Source organism: Thunnus maccoyii, chromosome 11 (assembly GCF_910596095.1).
Source record: "Thunnus maccoyii chromosome 11, fThuMac1.1, whole genome shotgun sequence".
NCBI classification, from domain to species: Eukaryota; Metazoa; Chordata; class Actinopteri; order Scombriformes; family Scombridae; genus Thunnus; species Thunnus maccoyii.
In genome coordinates, this window is record NC_056543.1 from 1,709,987 (window position 1) to 1,725,101 (window position 15,115).

Below are 15,115 nucleotides of genomic sequence, written 5' to 3' on the forward strand. Positions count from 1 at the left end.
AAGATCCAAAAAACAAAAACAAACAAACAAAAAAAAACCCAGAAAACAAACTTAAGACATCAAAAAATAATTTCTTCTGAAGTTCAACACGAGGCGACAAGGGAGCGTTTTCACGCAAACATTTTTCTGTGAAACACCTGAAGTATATAAAGCATTCATTAACAGTTACAGCTTTTTAAAGGGACAAGTTGTAATTTTTCACTAATACATTAACAAATGTATCGTGTTTTTTCTGCCAAATAACTTTAAAATTCCTTATAGCAGCTTCTTACTACCTTACAATGTGTTCTAGGATGTAATAAAGTTATTATTGTAACAGTTATTATTTGTTTATATACTGTTAATAAATGCTAAATAAGGGGGGGTTCAAATGTGTTACCAAATAACAGAACAAAGGGGAGTGATCTGCTTAAAATAATTAAACATACAGTTAAATTTGGGCATTTAATGAGTTTGAAATGTGTCAAGATACTGACACTCATTTCTAGAATATTCCTGAAGCTAAAGAGAAATCTTCTCCGGGAACAAGTGGAATCATCTCAACCTGATTGGCTTTAACATCTCTTTAGGTGAATTCAGTGTTTGATCTTACAGCAGATGGATGGAGTGTCTCTCCCAACAGTTTCCAGGAGCCGTGAAGGTCCTCCTCTGAAATCTCCGTCTCAAATTTGGCCACCTCGGTCTCTGTGACCTCCACGCTGTACAGCGGACGGACGACCTTAATGTCGCGCTCTGCAGAGGTTTAAAAAGATGTTAATGAAAAGCAAGCAGAAGGTGAGGCTGACCGAAAAACCGAAAAAAAAAACAACATGTGGAAGCAGTTTGATGTTGTTGTGAACAGAGAGACAGACAGCTGTGTGTCTGACCATCACCGGAGGATGTACAGTGGACATGTAGACGTTTGACAGTTCGGGCAAGTAGCTGACGCTCTTATTCAGAGCGACTTACAGTTTGTGCAGAAGCAGGACACGTCGAGTAACTCTAGACAATAACCCAACCCTCAAAGATCTCGACACTATCAACAGACACTCTACAAATGACTTCTAAAGCATCAAAACATATTAATGCTTATGAGGACTTTTATTAATTATTTAATCAGAGTGGCGTTTCCGGGAAACAGTTTGAAACTGTGAAATTGTAACTGATCACAATGTTATTATCAGTATTATTTTATAAACTACCAATAAATCAAATGCTTTAGAAAGTGCTTCGATTAGATTATACTCACAAATAAATAATTATCTGCAGTTGGTTTGCAGATTAAAATTTAAATTAGATTAAACTTAAATAGCTTACACTTTGATTAAAATCATAAACATTTTTGTATTGTATTTTGAAATTTTGCAAAAAAATGTTTTACAGCTTGCTTTAACTTTGAATTTGGTTTATCTCAATTATTATTAATGATTAAGAGGTGATTTATTGATTGTTAACTATTTTATCAGAATGGTGTTGCTGGTTCCAAGTTTCTGTCAGCTGTTAAAATTTACAAATAAACATAAATCCATTTAGTTTTCTTTTTTGCAACTGTAACTTTTAAATTATTATTACAATTATCAATATGATTATTACTACTAGTAGTAGTAGTAATGAACACCTTAAGCGTTTATAAACTAGCAATTAATTCATAAGTTTACAAATGCTTTACAGAGTATTAACACTAGAATTTAATTTGAAATGAAAAATAATTGACATTAAAAAGTTTGCAAACAAAAACTAGTCCTGATTATAAAAGCTTATACAGGATATTTTAATATTATTCACATCCTTATAAACAAATAGTCTTTAACTATAGCTCTTTTAGTTTGCTTTTATGTTTTTCTGAATTGTTTTAGTTTATTTATTTAATTCTGATTCTCTTAAATCTTAAATTTAAATGTTAAATTTCCATTTTTTTGTAATGGGATATTGCATATCTGGCCCTGGAGTGACGGATGAAAATTTCACTGTAAATGTTTCAAACTTCTGTAAAATATATATAACTAATGAAATAAAAATACATAAATACAAAAATGCCTGTAAGTATTATAACATGTATATGAATGCTTCTATGGACATCTGAGAGTAGAGACATTGACATGAGGGTTACACTGATGTCTCCTTTGTTTCTTCAGAGGTCCTCAAAGTGTTTCCATACACAGTTATAATAATTAAATCAAGATGTGCAGGGTTGGATTATCCTCAAGTGTTACTATGAATAACATATGTCACACACATTACAAACATTCAGAATCAGGGAACAGGACACAATAATGAAGCTTGGACGGGAGATGAGCTGCGGGCCAGATGGAGGTGGGGTTTCGGCGAATGGCGGTGGGCGGGGCCTGATTCTGCAGTCCTGACCGGGGTCTGGGGGGAGGGGCTGGATTGCTGCAGGTATTACCTTCGATGTTCAGGTTGGCTGTGGTTTTGTCGGTGCCACAGTCGCAGGTGTACACTCCCATGTCCTTCTTTGCTGACTTCTTCAAGACCAACATGCGCTTCTTGCCGTCTGATTGGTAGAGAATGTTCTTGGAGGGAAAGATTTCGTTACCATCTTTGAACCATTTGACCTCGGCCGCGGCTTTGCTCAGCTCACAGGACAGAATCACCTCGTCCTTTTCGACGGCGGTGTAGTTTTGGAGCTTAACTGTGAAGTATAGGTCGCCTTCTGCAAGAAGTCGTACAAGACAACCAGCAACAGTTAAAAGCAAGGGTAAAAAAGCTGTTAAAACTACATCAAAGTAGTTAAAAACCCATCCTGCTGGATATAATTCAGATCATTTAAATTGGGAAAACCCATTCTAAAAAGAATTCATGCATGAATTTGATTTTCAGGGCTTCAGGGACACACTTTTCCTTTAAAACCATAATGAAAAGGATTTAACGAATTAAGCAAATTTAAAATATAAATGAAAATATTATACCTAAATAATAATGATGTTTAAGTAAACACTTTATTTTACAGTTCCATGATTTCATGATTACTTTTCTGAATAATTTCCCAGAAGTTCCAGAAGTTTGCAGTCGACATTTTTCCTAATTGCTGGGAAATGTACAAGGAGCTACTAAATTTTGTCAGACTTAGTGGGAAGATTTTTTTTTTAAATTGCAAACTTTGTTTGGTAGTCAAATCTTGGGGTAGAGTTGCAGTGGGTGGAGTGTGGATTCTGCATTTCCTACATCCTACCTAAAACAGTCTAAGTTCTCCTCCTAAATCCTTCTAGACAACAATACTAACCGAGCACAGTGAGCATGGCCTCTGAGGTCTTGCCCATGGCCTCGACTTTGATCATGGAGGTGTCGTCGATGGTGACCTCCTTGAAGGCCAGCGTGTGAACTTTTCCATTGTCCGACATGTGCACCACCTTGCTGGGGTGCAGACGGATGTCGTTTTTGTACCAGACCACTGGGATCTTATCGTGAGAGAGTTCAACACTGAACTCTGCAGTTTCACGTTCCTTCACAGTCACATCCTTAATTGGCTTGATAAATTCGAGGCGAATACCTGACAAACAGACATTTTATATATATGTAGTTATATGTGAAGTTGTAACAGAGTTGTTTGGACATTTAAACATACAAATCATAATGGTGATGTGTCCAAAGCTAAGTGCTCTACTCACTCAAGTATATGGAATGGATATTTGCCCAAAGCCTTTCTCAAACAACTACATGAGCAATAAAACTAAAGTAGAAACAAGTCACAATACTAACATTTCCTATCTGTTATTGTTGAGCTTTGTTAGGATTGTAAGACTAGTGTAGAGTGCTGCTCACATCCCCTAGAGGCTGCAGTGTTCACTAGAGCCCCGATAAACAATCAAATCATCAAACAACATATTTCTGTATTCTTAGAGCCTTAGCAGTTGTGAAACTAAAAATGTTTGTCCTGGGGTGGCGCTACAGCAAAGGTCATTAAGGTCTAAAGAGTTCATTGTCAAGAGACAATTTTACAATTTTAAACCGCTTTGACAACATGTTCATAAATGTGCTGCTATAACAGCCTTCTGGTTTCAGGCGTTCCAGTAGATGCTGGAACATGGCTGCAGGGATTTGCTCCCATTTAGCCACAAAAGCATTAGTGAATTCCAACACTGACGTTGGGGGATCAGGTCTTGCAAGTGCTGGATGGGATTGAAGTCAGGACTCTACAGGCACCTCACGTTCTTCCACACTAAACGGGGAAAACCATTTCTTTGTGGAGCTGTTTTGAGCATGGGGGCATTTTCATGTTGAAACAGGAAAGGGACAAGCCAGGGGAGAGAAGCTGTTGCAATAGTAACAGCTAATGGGGATTCAAATAAATAAACAAAACAAACAAGCAAACAAAAAAATAAACAAAGAACACTATTGTCTTAAATATAATTTTTTACTGGCACATTAAGATTTCCCTTCACTGGAACTAAGAGACCGACACTAAAGCGGGAAAAACAGCAAGACCATAAGAAGAATGTAGAGGGTCTACATACTTTCGGCCATTGAGTGATTTTGTCAGTTATTGAAAGGCTTTTGGCAAATACACCATTATACATAGAATTTACAGTCAGAGCACAAGAAAGGTGACACATTCTGAAGTTATGCCCTAATGAACATGTCACACCATCTATCCGTTCTGACTTTATTTACCTTTGATAATCAGTTTTCCAGATGTTCTCTTATCTTCAGCCTCAAACATGTATTTGGCTTCGTCTTCATATCTGGCAGATTTTACTATAAGAGTGTGTCTCTTTCCCTCCACCAGAAGTTCATACTTGTCATCATTTGACAACTCCGTAGATCCCTTCAGCCAACGGAAGCTTTTGGGCTCTCTAGAAATTTCCAGCTCAAACTTTGCCTCATCCTTTTCGTACACGTGCACGTCAGCCAGCGGCGTAATGAATGAGACTGGGATCTCTGTTGATTCAGACATATAGAGTTAATGTCAAGGCGCAGATGGAGTGTTGATGGATAAAAAACGTCGGATCAGTTGTTTGTTTGGGTAAATTAATCAATGCCCATTGGTGCAAAAAATAATACAAAAGGGTGTTGTTGGTGTTCACAGTGTAATAGCATTTACCACTCCATTCATAGAATGTAAATCACTATTACATTTTATAAATCCACATGATTTTTGTATTATTTTTGAAAGTAATTTGCAGCACCGAAAAAATGAGACAAGAAGATGGAATGATACAGAAGAGCGATAAGATTTAAAATAAAACGTGAAGCAGAAAGAATCTTTAAGCACAGTGCCGTGCTTGGAAAATGTGTTATGACTGTGCACAGGAAGGTAGAGGGGGTACGTGAAAGCTCACCCTTCACTTTCAGGTTAGCAGAACACTTGGCGTTGGCAGCAGTGAACACCACCTCACCAGTTTGAGGCACTTTACAGTTGTATAAGACCAAAGTGTGTTTGGCACCGTCCTCCACGATCTCAATGTCCTGCAGATAGCCGACAAACTTCAGTATTTCAGCAAAAATATCAAGACTAAAAGGAAGGTTGTCAGAGCAAGGCTATGGTCAATTCACTTTCATTCATTAGCTAATGAGATTTTTTACATTCACATACTTCATATCCTTACCCTGACAGGTTATTACAGGATATGTGAATGAAAACATTTCAAGACTTGAGATTCTTAATGAAATCTATTTCCTGATTTAGTGAAAATGAAAGTGAATTGAACCAAAGTTAAGAGAATATCTGCTGAGATGGGTTTTTTTTAATGAGACATACGGCAGATGGACTGAGGACTTCTCCGTTGAGTTTCCACTGGCCGTGGACATCATCCTCACTGAGCTCAACCTCGAATCGAGCCGTTTCTCCATCAAACACCTCAGTGCCATACATCGGCCGAACAACCTTGATGTGACGAGCTGACGTTTAAGAGAGGGAACAAAATTCTTACTGAAGATGCTCAAACATTTAAGAACTCACAGAAAATTCACATAAATACACATACACACATAAAATATACAAAAGCACACAAACGACAAACAAAACCACAGACAATACAACAGAAAAATCAGGCACTCATTCTGGTGGAAGAACACTACAAGATATTTGGACTGGTTTTCCTTCCAATATTTCAAGAGAGCCTTTCTCTAGAAACTCTTGTAGTGTTTTCTACCATTTTTGGAAGGGCAAAGAGATAAGGGAGACCACATTCATGTCTTGATGAAGTAATGAAAGCAACTACGAAAATCTGGGTGATGGGCTTGAGGTGAGGTTAGGAGGTGGTGCCGGTGAAGGGTAAGCCAAAGAGGTGCAACAAAAACAGGGGAAGTTGCCTCAACAGTGGTGTGTGTCTTTACCTTCAATGTAAAGCATTGCTGTTGTCTTGTCTGTTCCACAATCACATACGTATTGTCCTTTGTCTTTGTCCCCGACTTTCTTGATGACGAGGGTTCTGCGTTTTCCCTCAGCCTTAATGGACACCATCTTAGTGGCCTTAACTTCAGCCTCATTGTGGTACCACATGACATCGACGTCTTTGCTGAGCTCGCAATCTAGAACCACCTTGTCTTTCTCCACTGCAGTATAGTCTTGCAGTTTAACTGTGAAGTATGCATCTCCCTCTGGAACGGAAATGGTTGGGTGACTCTCCATTGCACATAGAGAACTCATATACATGGCACAAGACAAACAAAACACAAGACAGTCAAAAAAAGACGAGGAACACGAATGTGTGACACAGAAAAACATATAACGACATACAACGCAGATAAACAATGTCTTACAAATACACAATAACTTTGTTTTGTGGACCTGGACAGACACAAACATGGACAAACTGTGGAATTAGCTGTGAGTAAGAAGAAGTAGAGACATTGGATGAGGAGGACAGGCAAGTATTCTTGGATTTACCTATGACCGTCAGGTTGGCCATGGAAGGAATTCCTTTAGCCTCAGCCTTAATTTGGCAAGTATCATCTAGCGTCACTTCGTTTATTTCTAGCACATGTTTCTTTCCATCCACACGAGTGACCACTGTTCTGCTCGGGTGGATTTTAACATCGTTCCTGTACCAGGTGACCGGGATATTCTCATGAGAGAGCTCCAGCTCAAACACAGCTGTTTTACCTTCCTTTACAGTTTGGTCCTTTATCGGCGAGATAAATTTGAGCCTGATACCTATAAGTGTATTAGTAAGGCATATTCATATGAGTTAGCTCAAAAGAGGAGGCAACCAACTCATCAACAGAGTCATCATAATAAAGTTTCTGCTAGTTATATCCAGCAATGGCAGTCCAGCACTTACCCTCCACTGTGAGTCTAGCTGTTGAAGTTTTGCCCAAAACCTCAATCGTATATTCATCCTCATCATCAAACTCACAGCAGTTAATGATTAGCATATGCGTCTTTCCATCACTGATGATGTCATATTTTTGGTCAGGGCTGATGATGTCAGCCCCTCTATACCACATGACCTTAGAAACATCCTTTGTGATGGTGCATTCAAACTTGGCCTGTTTCTTTTCAGGCACAGAAACGTCCTTCAGTGGGACAACAAATTCCATTTCGATTTCTGGGTTAAAAGGTGACACAGGTACAGTACATCAACAAAACAACAAAACACATGAACAGCACAGTTCTACACTCAGTGGCGAGTTTACCATGTACACCCTCAAATGTACTAGTGGGCTGTACCCTTCTATGGCTCTAGAAGTTTATGCAATCACACTACAGGGATGTCAGTGGGTATTGACATGAAATCCTGAGTCATTCCTTGTTGCAGACTAGACTGTGGCTCTCTGATGGTAAACACGGCTCATCCCATCTTATCCCACAGAAAACCTGTTGGAGACATCTTCAGGTTATACAGGTCATCTAAGCAAACTGATGTCATTTTGCACTCCCGGGATCGTTTAAAAATATGGTCTCCTTTGCAGCGAGATGTAAAGGAACTCCATGTGACGACAGCTGAAATGAAGTCATCAAGGAATGGTTTCTTGCTCATAACAAGGGTCTTCATGCTTGCCAAGGAAACATTCACCAAAAAATCACTGTAGTGTTGACACGAGGAACGACCAATTCATCTTTCAGTTCAGTTCAAATCAAATCAAATTCTGACAAATTGTGAAAAGAATCTTCATTCTTCAAGTCGCTCTGCTTTCTACTGGTCTTGAGTTTTTTATCAAATCCTAATCAGACTAGTTGCCTCCTGTTTGTGACTATTGGGAATAGCTTCCCTGACATTAAATCAAACAGCTCTATTAATTTAGGGAAACCCAGGCAATGTAATTTCATGTCTGGGGGAGCTATCAGTTCAAGAACATAGTGTAAGTAATAAACTGGCCACCATATGTAGATTTAACATAAAACATTTAACCACAGACAGTACGAATATAGAGTGACATCACCACACACATTTCCCATGTATGTCAAGCCTGAAAGACCAGATGGATTTACATTTTCCACTGAACAGACTGTACAACAAACAGAACAAATAACAACAAAACAGCATGATGGAATCAACACAGGACACCGCTTTGGCCTTTGGAAATATTCGAAATCCCGAATCAAAATTTCTTCTCTTCTTCTTGGGCTGCATAAAGTCTCAAAGAATGGTACATTAACAAGAATTCGACTTGTCAACCCTATTAAATAAAGATTTAAGGTCCGCACTCACAAGGCCGCAATGCTTTATTTTATTGTCAACGGACCTTATGCCTTTATTTTTACAGCAAATATCCTAAAATCATGGTACATGGTAATTCCCGTTCTGGATGCCAGGAGTTCTGCTTACCTTTAACATTGAGCATTGCGCTGGTTGTGGCATTCAGAGCCTGGTAGGACACTTCACCGGCTTGGTCCAGTTGGCAATTTTTCAGTGTAAGCCTACGCACCGCACCCTCCATTTGGATGTCGCATGTCTGATGAATATATTGAAGTAAATTTATACATAATGGGTAGTCAACATCAACATGCAAATGCACAACTACATACAAGACTTATGTGACACTTTGTGAAAACAGGATCCATCCAGTCTTACCGGGGATCTTGTCAAAACCTCTCCTTTGAGCTTCCATTCCCCTGGAATATCCTCCTCAGAGATCTCTGTCACAAACATGGCATCTTCCTTCTCGACCACCTCAACGCTCGCCAATGGCTTCAGGATCTCAGCCTCCCGCTCTGAGAAAGAGGTTTTTATTGGTGAATTAATATCAAAAGAATGATAGAAAGGTAAGTAAAGTACTTGAGGGACTTAAAGGAAGGTAAGTAGGTAGATAAACCTCCTAGTGTTAGCTTGGCAGTGTAGACGTGTCCTTCCACCTCCATGGCATACTCTGCTACATCTTCAGGCTGACAGTTCTTGATGGTGAGCGTCAGCTCTTTTCCATCCTTCTTGATCTCAACCTTATCAGAAGGAGTGATCTCATTCTCTCCTTTGAGCCACTTCCAGTTAGGAGTGTCCTTGTAGAGTGCGCATTTAAATGTAGCAGCAGCCTTCGGTTTCACGTGCTGGTCTCTCAGTGGTTTCACAATCCAATCTTTAACAATTTCTGTTGGAGTTTAACATGATTTAATCAGCGCCCATCACACCACTACATAGACAATATGCACCAAAGCAGAGCAGCTAAAACAGGCTTAGTTGATCTAATTTCAGGTGGCTTTCAATAACTTAAATAATGTTTATGGGTTGAAAACCAATGTACTTCATAATGGTGCTTGAATCTAGTTTTGAATTGTACATGACGTTGTGTAATATTCAGATCAATCATGAAAAATTATTGTCATCAGCGTACAAATAAATCTGATGTAATGTAACATGCAAACTGAAAATAATAATGGGCCAAACATGGTGCCCTGAGGTACAACAAACACAATTTCTGCCCTAATCCACTCCAATGTACTGAATATTTCTTCAGGAAGCATTGGTATTGATGTGTGCGACTGTGTTTAGGGACATGTACAATATCTTCTGCTGCTTACCAATCACTTTGACATTTGTTGAGGTCTTTACATCCTCCTGGCCAGACACTTCACATGAGTAGGCACCAGCGTCCTCATCAGAGCTTTTCTGGATGGTCACAGCGTGCTGCATACCAATAATATTGATCTGAATCTTGCCGGCTTTTTTCTTCAGCACCTCACCGTTTTTCTTCCATATCACCTCTCTCTCTTTGTTCAACTCACAGGTCATATACACAGGCTGACCGTTCAAAGCTGAAGTCTCCTCCTCCAGCTCTTTGATCCATTTCACAGGTAGCTCTGTGGGAAGATGATAACATGATGAGCAATCTGACAAAGGCTTACATAGGCTCACAAGAGATTCTATGTCTGGTCCCATGACACCAAGAAGATCTAGTACAAAGCTTTAGTATCTTTGGTGTTATTTTTAGCCCTGAAAAAAGATATACATACCTTCAACAATGAGCTTGGCTGAGCATGATATTTCCTTGCCAGCATTCTTGGCCACACAAGTATATTCACCAGTGTCAGACAGCTGGACATCAATAATGTTCAACTTGCGATCTTTACCATCAGAGGTGAACTTGTGCTTGGGGCTCTCACGCAGGTTGCTGCCATCTTTCATCCATGAAGTGATGGCAGTGGAAGGCGAGACCTCACATTCAAACACAGCAGCAGAGCCGATAGACTCGGCCTCCTTCAACACAATGTCCTTAAGCTTCTTGGTGAACTTCAGAGGCACAGCTTTAAGTTTGAATCCTCCGAAGGGGTCTTCTGGGGGTGTTGGACCTCTCCCACCAGGTTTCAAACCACGGCCCCTGCCTTCTCCAGGGGACGGGGTCTGCTTGGCTGAAATACAAATTGAAGACAAAAAATCAATTCACATTTAAATTTCAAGATAGATTATCTGGCATCATCTTTGCTGAGAATTCCTAATTAATTGAATTATTAAGACAAAGACTTACCTTTCATCCCTCTACCTCTACCTCTTCCTGCTTCCTCTGCTGGTTGACCCTCTGTTCAGAAACAGTTTAAATGAATTTGCTGCACACAATGTAATCATATGTTAATCTGTCTTCATAAACATGGCAGTGCCAGGAGAATGTAATGTCCACTTCAATGAACAAGGAAATATGAAGTGATGATGATGGTAAATATATGAAATAATGAGAATGAATAGAACGCAATGGTGTTAAACAATGTAGACAACACAAATGGATGAATAATGTATAATTAAGACATTACAGTGATGAAGCTTTAACACAATGAAGACATGGAATGACAAACAGAAATGTAAAGATGGCATGAGTGGGGAAAACACATGTTGGACTGACAGGAATGAAATGATATCAGAACGGTAGACACACAAATGACACAACAGAAATGACATAAAGCAATGAATATGACCAGACAGGAATGGTAATTAACATAAGTACAAGAGAAAGATGGTGTAAATCGCGTCACACTTAAGATATGATGAGGTAAAGACGATTTAAGTGCAGGCATGATGGTGGGAATGGGTGGATATTATTCAAGGCATGAAGGGGGGGTTTTTCCAAGTCACCACCCAACACGTTGGGGCCACCACCATCTCACCTCTCCTGGTCACCCCTGGAACCTCCAGAGCACCTTCCTCTCCTTCACCTTCCCAGTCTTCAGAGCCATAACTCTCCCGGGGAACCAGCTCCCAGCCCCAGACCTCTTCCTCCCCCTGTTTAGTCTCTTCCTCAGCCTCAGACTCTTCTTTAAACACTTCCTCCTCCGGCTGGGTGGCAACCTTCTTTATTTGCACTGCACCAGGAGAAACTTCCTTCACTAGGGGAATCTTTCCTTTACCAGGCTTTGCTGATTCTACAACTTTCTCCTCCTCTGGTGAAGGCTTCCTTGGGACTTTTTTGAGAATGACAGCTTCAATAGAGTCTTTTGGTGTAACAGTTTTAGGAATCTTTTTCAGTTTATCAACACTCAGCTTCCTCTCAACTGGGACTGTCTCTGCTTCTTTCAGCTTCGCAACCTTGGGAGATGGTGTCTTTTTCAACTCAACCTTCTTGAGCTGCTCCACAGGCTTCAAAACCACTTCTTCCTTTTCTTCCTTCACCTTTGGTGTAACTCCCTTCTTTATCTGCAGAGGTTTGGGCTCCTCAGGAACCTTCTCAGGTTTCTTAACAGAAGCTGGAACATGAGACACTGTCTTCTCTGCAGGAATTGCGTCAGCTTCCTTTGGCTTCTCTGGCTTCTTCTCAGGAGCCTCAGGGATCTCAGGTTTCTTCGGTCTGACTTCAGGCTCTCGTTCTTTCAGTTTTTCATCTGGACTTGTGCGGCGACGGTGCAGGTCATCTGTTGGCTTCCTTTCTTTCTCCTCTGGTGGTTTCTTCTCAGGCTCTGCAGCCTCTTTGGAAGGCCTGGAGAAGGGCTTCAGCTTCACGCTCTCAATCTCTTGCTCTAGTGGTGAGATTTTCTTCACCTTGGTTGGTGCTTTCACCTCATCAGGCTCTTTCTCTGGAGTTTTCTTTTTATCTACTGGTTTCAGCACCTTGGCTGGTGGCTCCTTTTCCTCTGCAGGAGCTTTCTCAGGTTTCTTTGGAGGTTCTTTAGTTTCCACCTCTCTGGGGATCCTCTCTCCCTTCTGGAAAGGTACAGCATCCCTGTCTGGCCTCTCCTTTTCATCTTTCTCGGGCTCCTCAGCTGATTTAATAGGCTTCTCAAATGGTTTGAGTTTGACTACTTCTGGTTCTGCTTCATCTGAAGGCAATTTTTTCACTTTCTTCAAGGCTGCACTAGGTTGTGCAGGTTCCTCCTCCTGTAAGGCTTTGGGAGTTTTCTTCAGATAAATCTTATCTTGTGGTTTCTCATCCTTGGGGATGCCTTTCTGGCGGGTCCATGCATCTTTAGGAGCTTCTTTCTGTTCCTTGTCTTTAGGCTTTATGATTTCTGGCTTTTTCACCACATCTGTTTTCTCTCGAGGTTTCCTCTCTTCTGCAGGTCTCCTGGTGGCAACTGACATCTCGACAACCTCTTCTTTGTGCACTATCTCCTCAACATGAAACACTGTGGTCTTGGTGACCTTCTGAGGTTTTTCTTCTTCTTCAGCCTCTTTAGGTGAAACTGATGGAATCTTCTTCAGTTTGATAATCTCCTGCTCCTCTTCCACTTCCTTCATGATCCTGGTTGTTTTCTTCAAGGTGGGAATCTCAAATGTCTCAGCCTCTTCCAACTGAATTTTACCTTTTTTGTGCAGAACCATCATTTCTGAGGCAGCAAAGGTTTGACATTACTTGTTAACAATTAACTGACATTGCATTTTGTACAAACACAAACTCAACACTTAGAAAATGAGTGAAGTATAAATACAAAGAAAATAAAAAAGATAATTCTTAAACAACTTAACATTACATGACTACAGTAACAAAAACAAAAGAGACATAAAGGAGGACCAACACGAGAAGACTTTCACAGAAAACAGTTACTACAGAAAACATGTCTATATTAATATAAAATTATTAACTTTAAAGTGTTTTGCAGAGTGTTTGCTTTGATATGTATGTAATAAACTTAAAAGAGCTAATTAGTGGTAAACTCCCAACAGTGTACCAGCAACTTTTTAGATCTGGGGATGCTACTGGGCGCGAGTCAGGGGGCGTATATTTATTTATGACATCCTGCAATGTGCTGTGCCCTGTATGTAGTGAAGTAGAGTAAGTGGTAATCGTTGCTCCTACCTTTCTTGACTCCTCCCGGTGCTTGGACAGGTCCCTTGGTTTCATCTAATACAAAAGTATAGTTCAAAAAGTTGTTAATCAGGCTATCTAATCTGTCATGAACAGCAATTAACTGATTAAAAAAATGGGAAGACCTTAAGAAACTGTGAGAAGTTGTCATAAAACACATTCAGAAACAAATAATCTGAATCAGAATTCGGATGACACAAAGCAAAGTAGTCCAATACCACATGATTTAGCTGGATAATGAGGAATAGGTAAAGATAAAGAGGTGGTATAAAGCTAAGTTCTGTCAATGACCAATGGGGCATGCTTGTGTTGGATTCAGGGTAGAGTTAATTAAAGATGACAAACAAGACAGACAACATGAAAAGACAATGCAACAACACAGCTAGAGACTGTACTACTACTAAAGGTCTTATCGACCCGGATAAGACAGACTGACGACTCAACAAACAGTGAACATTTGCAGTGATTAAATAAGATGTACATAAGATGAAAAGGACTGAAACCCCAAACAAAGAGTTTGTTTCCTTCTCAGTCTTTCAGATACCTTTACTATCTTCTATCTTCTCAACTATGATTGGTTTTTCTTCTTCCGTCTTGGTTGGTTCTTCAGTCTTCTCAACAGGCTGATACTTGGTCACTTCAATTATAAAAGAGGAAATTGAAGTATTTCAAAGTATCACTAAAACACACACAGAGTTGGTATCAATTCTTTAAGGATTCTTGTCTGGGTACCTGGCTTTATTTCTTCTTTTGGAGTCACTTTTTTCTCCAACTTCTCTGTCTTGTCAGTGACATCAGGCCTTTTGACAACTTCTTGAAGTTTTACAGCAGCCTGTGGTTTGCTCTCTTCAAGTACAAGGTATACAGGGAATTCAACAGAAAGCTCTGCACACACTCTGCTTTCTACCTCTATGAGCTTGAGACCAAAAAGATGCTGAAGATTATTCTTATTACTATTTTGTGTTCATAACCACCTGGTACTAATGGTAATGTCTTGTATTTCTTCAGGAAAAAGTCTGAAAGATTTATATTTGCTCAAGAGTGACATTCTTTTATGAATGCCTTAAGAAAACCTCACACAGAAACACACAGATATAAACATAAAAACACATTCAAAAGAGAAGTTGGGTACCTTCTTCAGGAGTAGTTGTCTTTACTAGTTGCTCTTTGACTTGTAGTGGCGACTCCTTCTCCTTCACAGGAACTTGGAAATGAAATTATAAGACAATCAGGACCTCTCTAAGATTGATGTGGTAAGCATTGACCATGCAAGGACAAATAACACAGACAGAACACAAAAATCTACAATGAAAACAGACAGATTGGAACACAGTTTGAAGAGGCAAGGCTGTTTTGCCAAGATGTTTCTACAAAAACATTCCTTACCTCATCTGTGCAAAACATTTCTCAATAAACACGGGTTCAGTGAAACATAACAAACACAACAAACAAAGAATTAGAAAAACTTAACATACAACATCAATCTGTGGTAGATAAAAAAAAGAGGTGTGGT

At 39.7% G+C, this 15,115-nt stretch overlaps 1 protein-coding gene across 1 annotated transcript in view; it reads right to left on the bottom strand.

Moving 5' to 3' along the window:
• Positions 1 to 15,115, bottom strand: part of LOC121907520 (titin-like) — a 254,288-nt gene that overhangs the window by 115,941 nt on the left and 123,232 nt on the right. The window contains exons 91-109 of the mRNA XM_042427130.1: positions 14,735 to 14,806; positions 14,335 to 14,448; positions 14,147 to 14,239; positions 13,594 to 13,638; positions 10,840 to 10,890; positions 10,328 to 10,723; positions 9,896 to 10,174; positions 9,196 to 9,465; positions 8,955 to 9,094; positions 8,709 to 8,835; positions 7,221 to 7,487; positions 6,827 to 7,093; positions 6,274 to 6,537; positions 5,696 to 5,835; positions 5,277 to 5,403; positions 4,609 to 4,875; positions 3,221 to 3,487; positions 2,384 to 2,650; positions 593 to 732 (exon numbers count right to left, since the gene is read on the bottom strand). Coding sequence (XP_042283064.1) covers positions 593 to 732; positions 2,384 to 2,650; positions 3,221 to 3,487; positions 4,609 to 4,875; positions 5,277 to 5,403; positions 5,696 to 5,835; positions 6,274 to 6,537; positions 6,827 to 7,093; positions 7,221 to 7,487; positions 8,709 to 8,835; positions 8,955 to 9,094; positions 9,196 to 9,465; positions 9,896 to 10,174; positions 10,328 to 10,723; positions 10,840 to 10,890; positions 13,594 to 13,638; positions 14,147 to 14,239; positions 14,335 to 14,448; positions 14,735 to 14,806 — 3,593 coding nt within the window. The remainder of the gene's footprint in view (positions 1 to 592; positions 733 to 2,383; positions 2,651 to 3,220; positions 3,488 to 4,608; positions 4,876 to 5,276; positions 5,404 to 5,695; positions 5,836 to 6,273; positions 6,538 to 6,826; positions 7,094 to 7,220; positions 7,488 to 8,708; positions 8,836 to 8,954; positions 9,095 to 9,195; positions 9,466 to 9,895; positions 10,175 to 10,327; positions 10,724 to 10,839; positions 10,891 to 13,593; positions 13,639 to 14,146; positions 14,240 to 14,334; positions 14,449 to 14,734; positions 14,807 to 15,115) is intronic.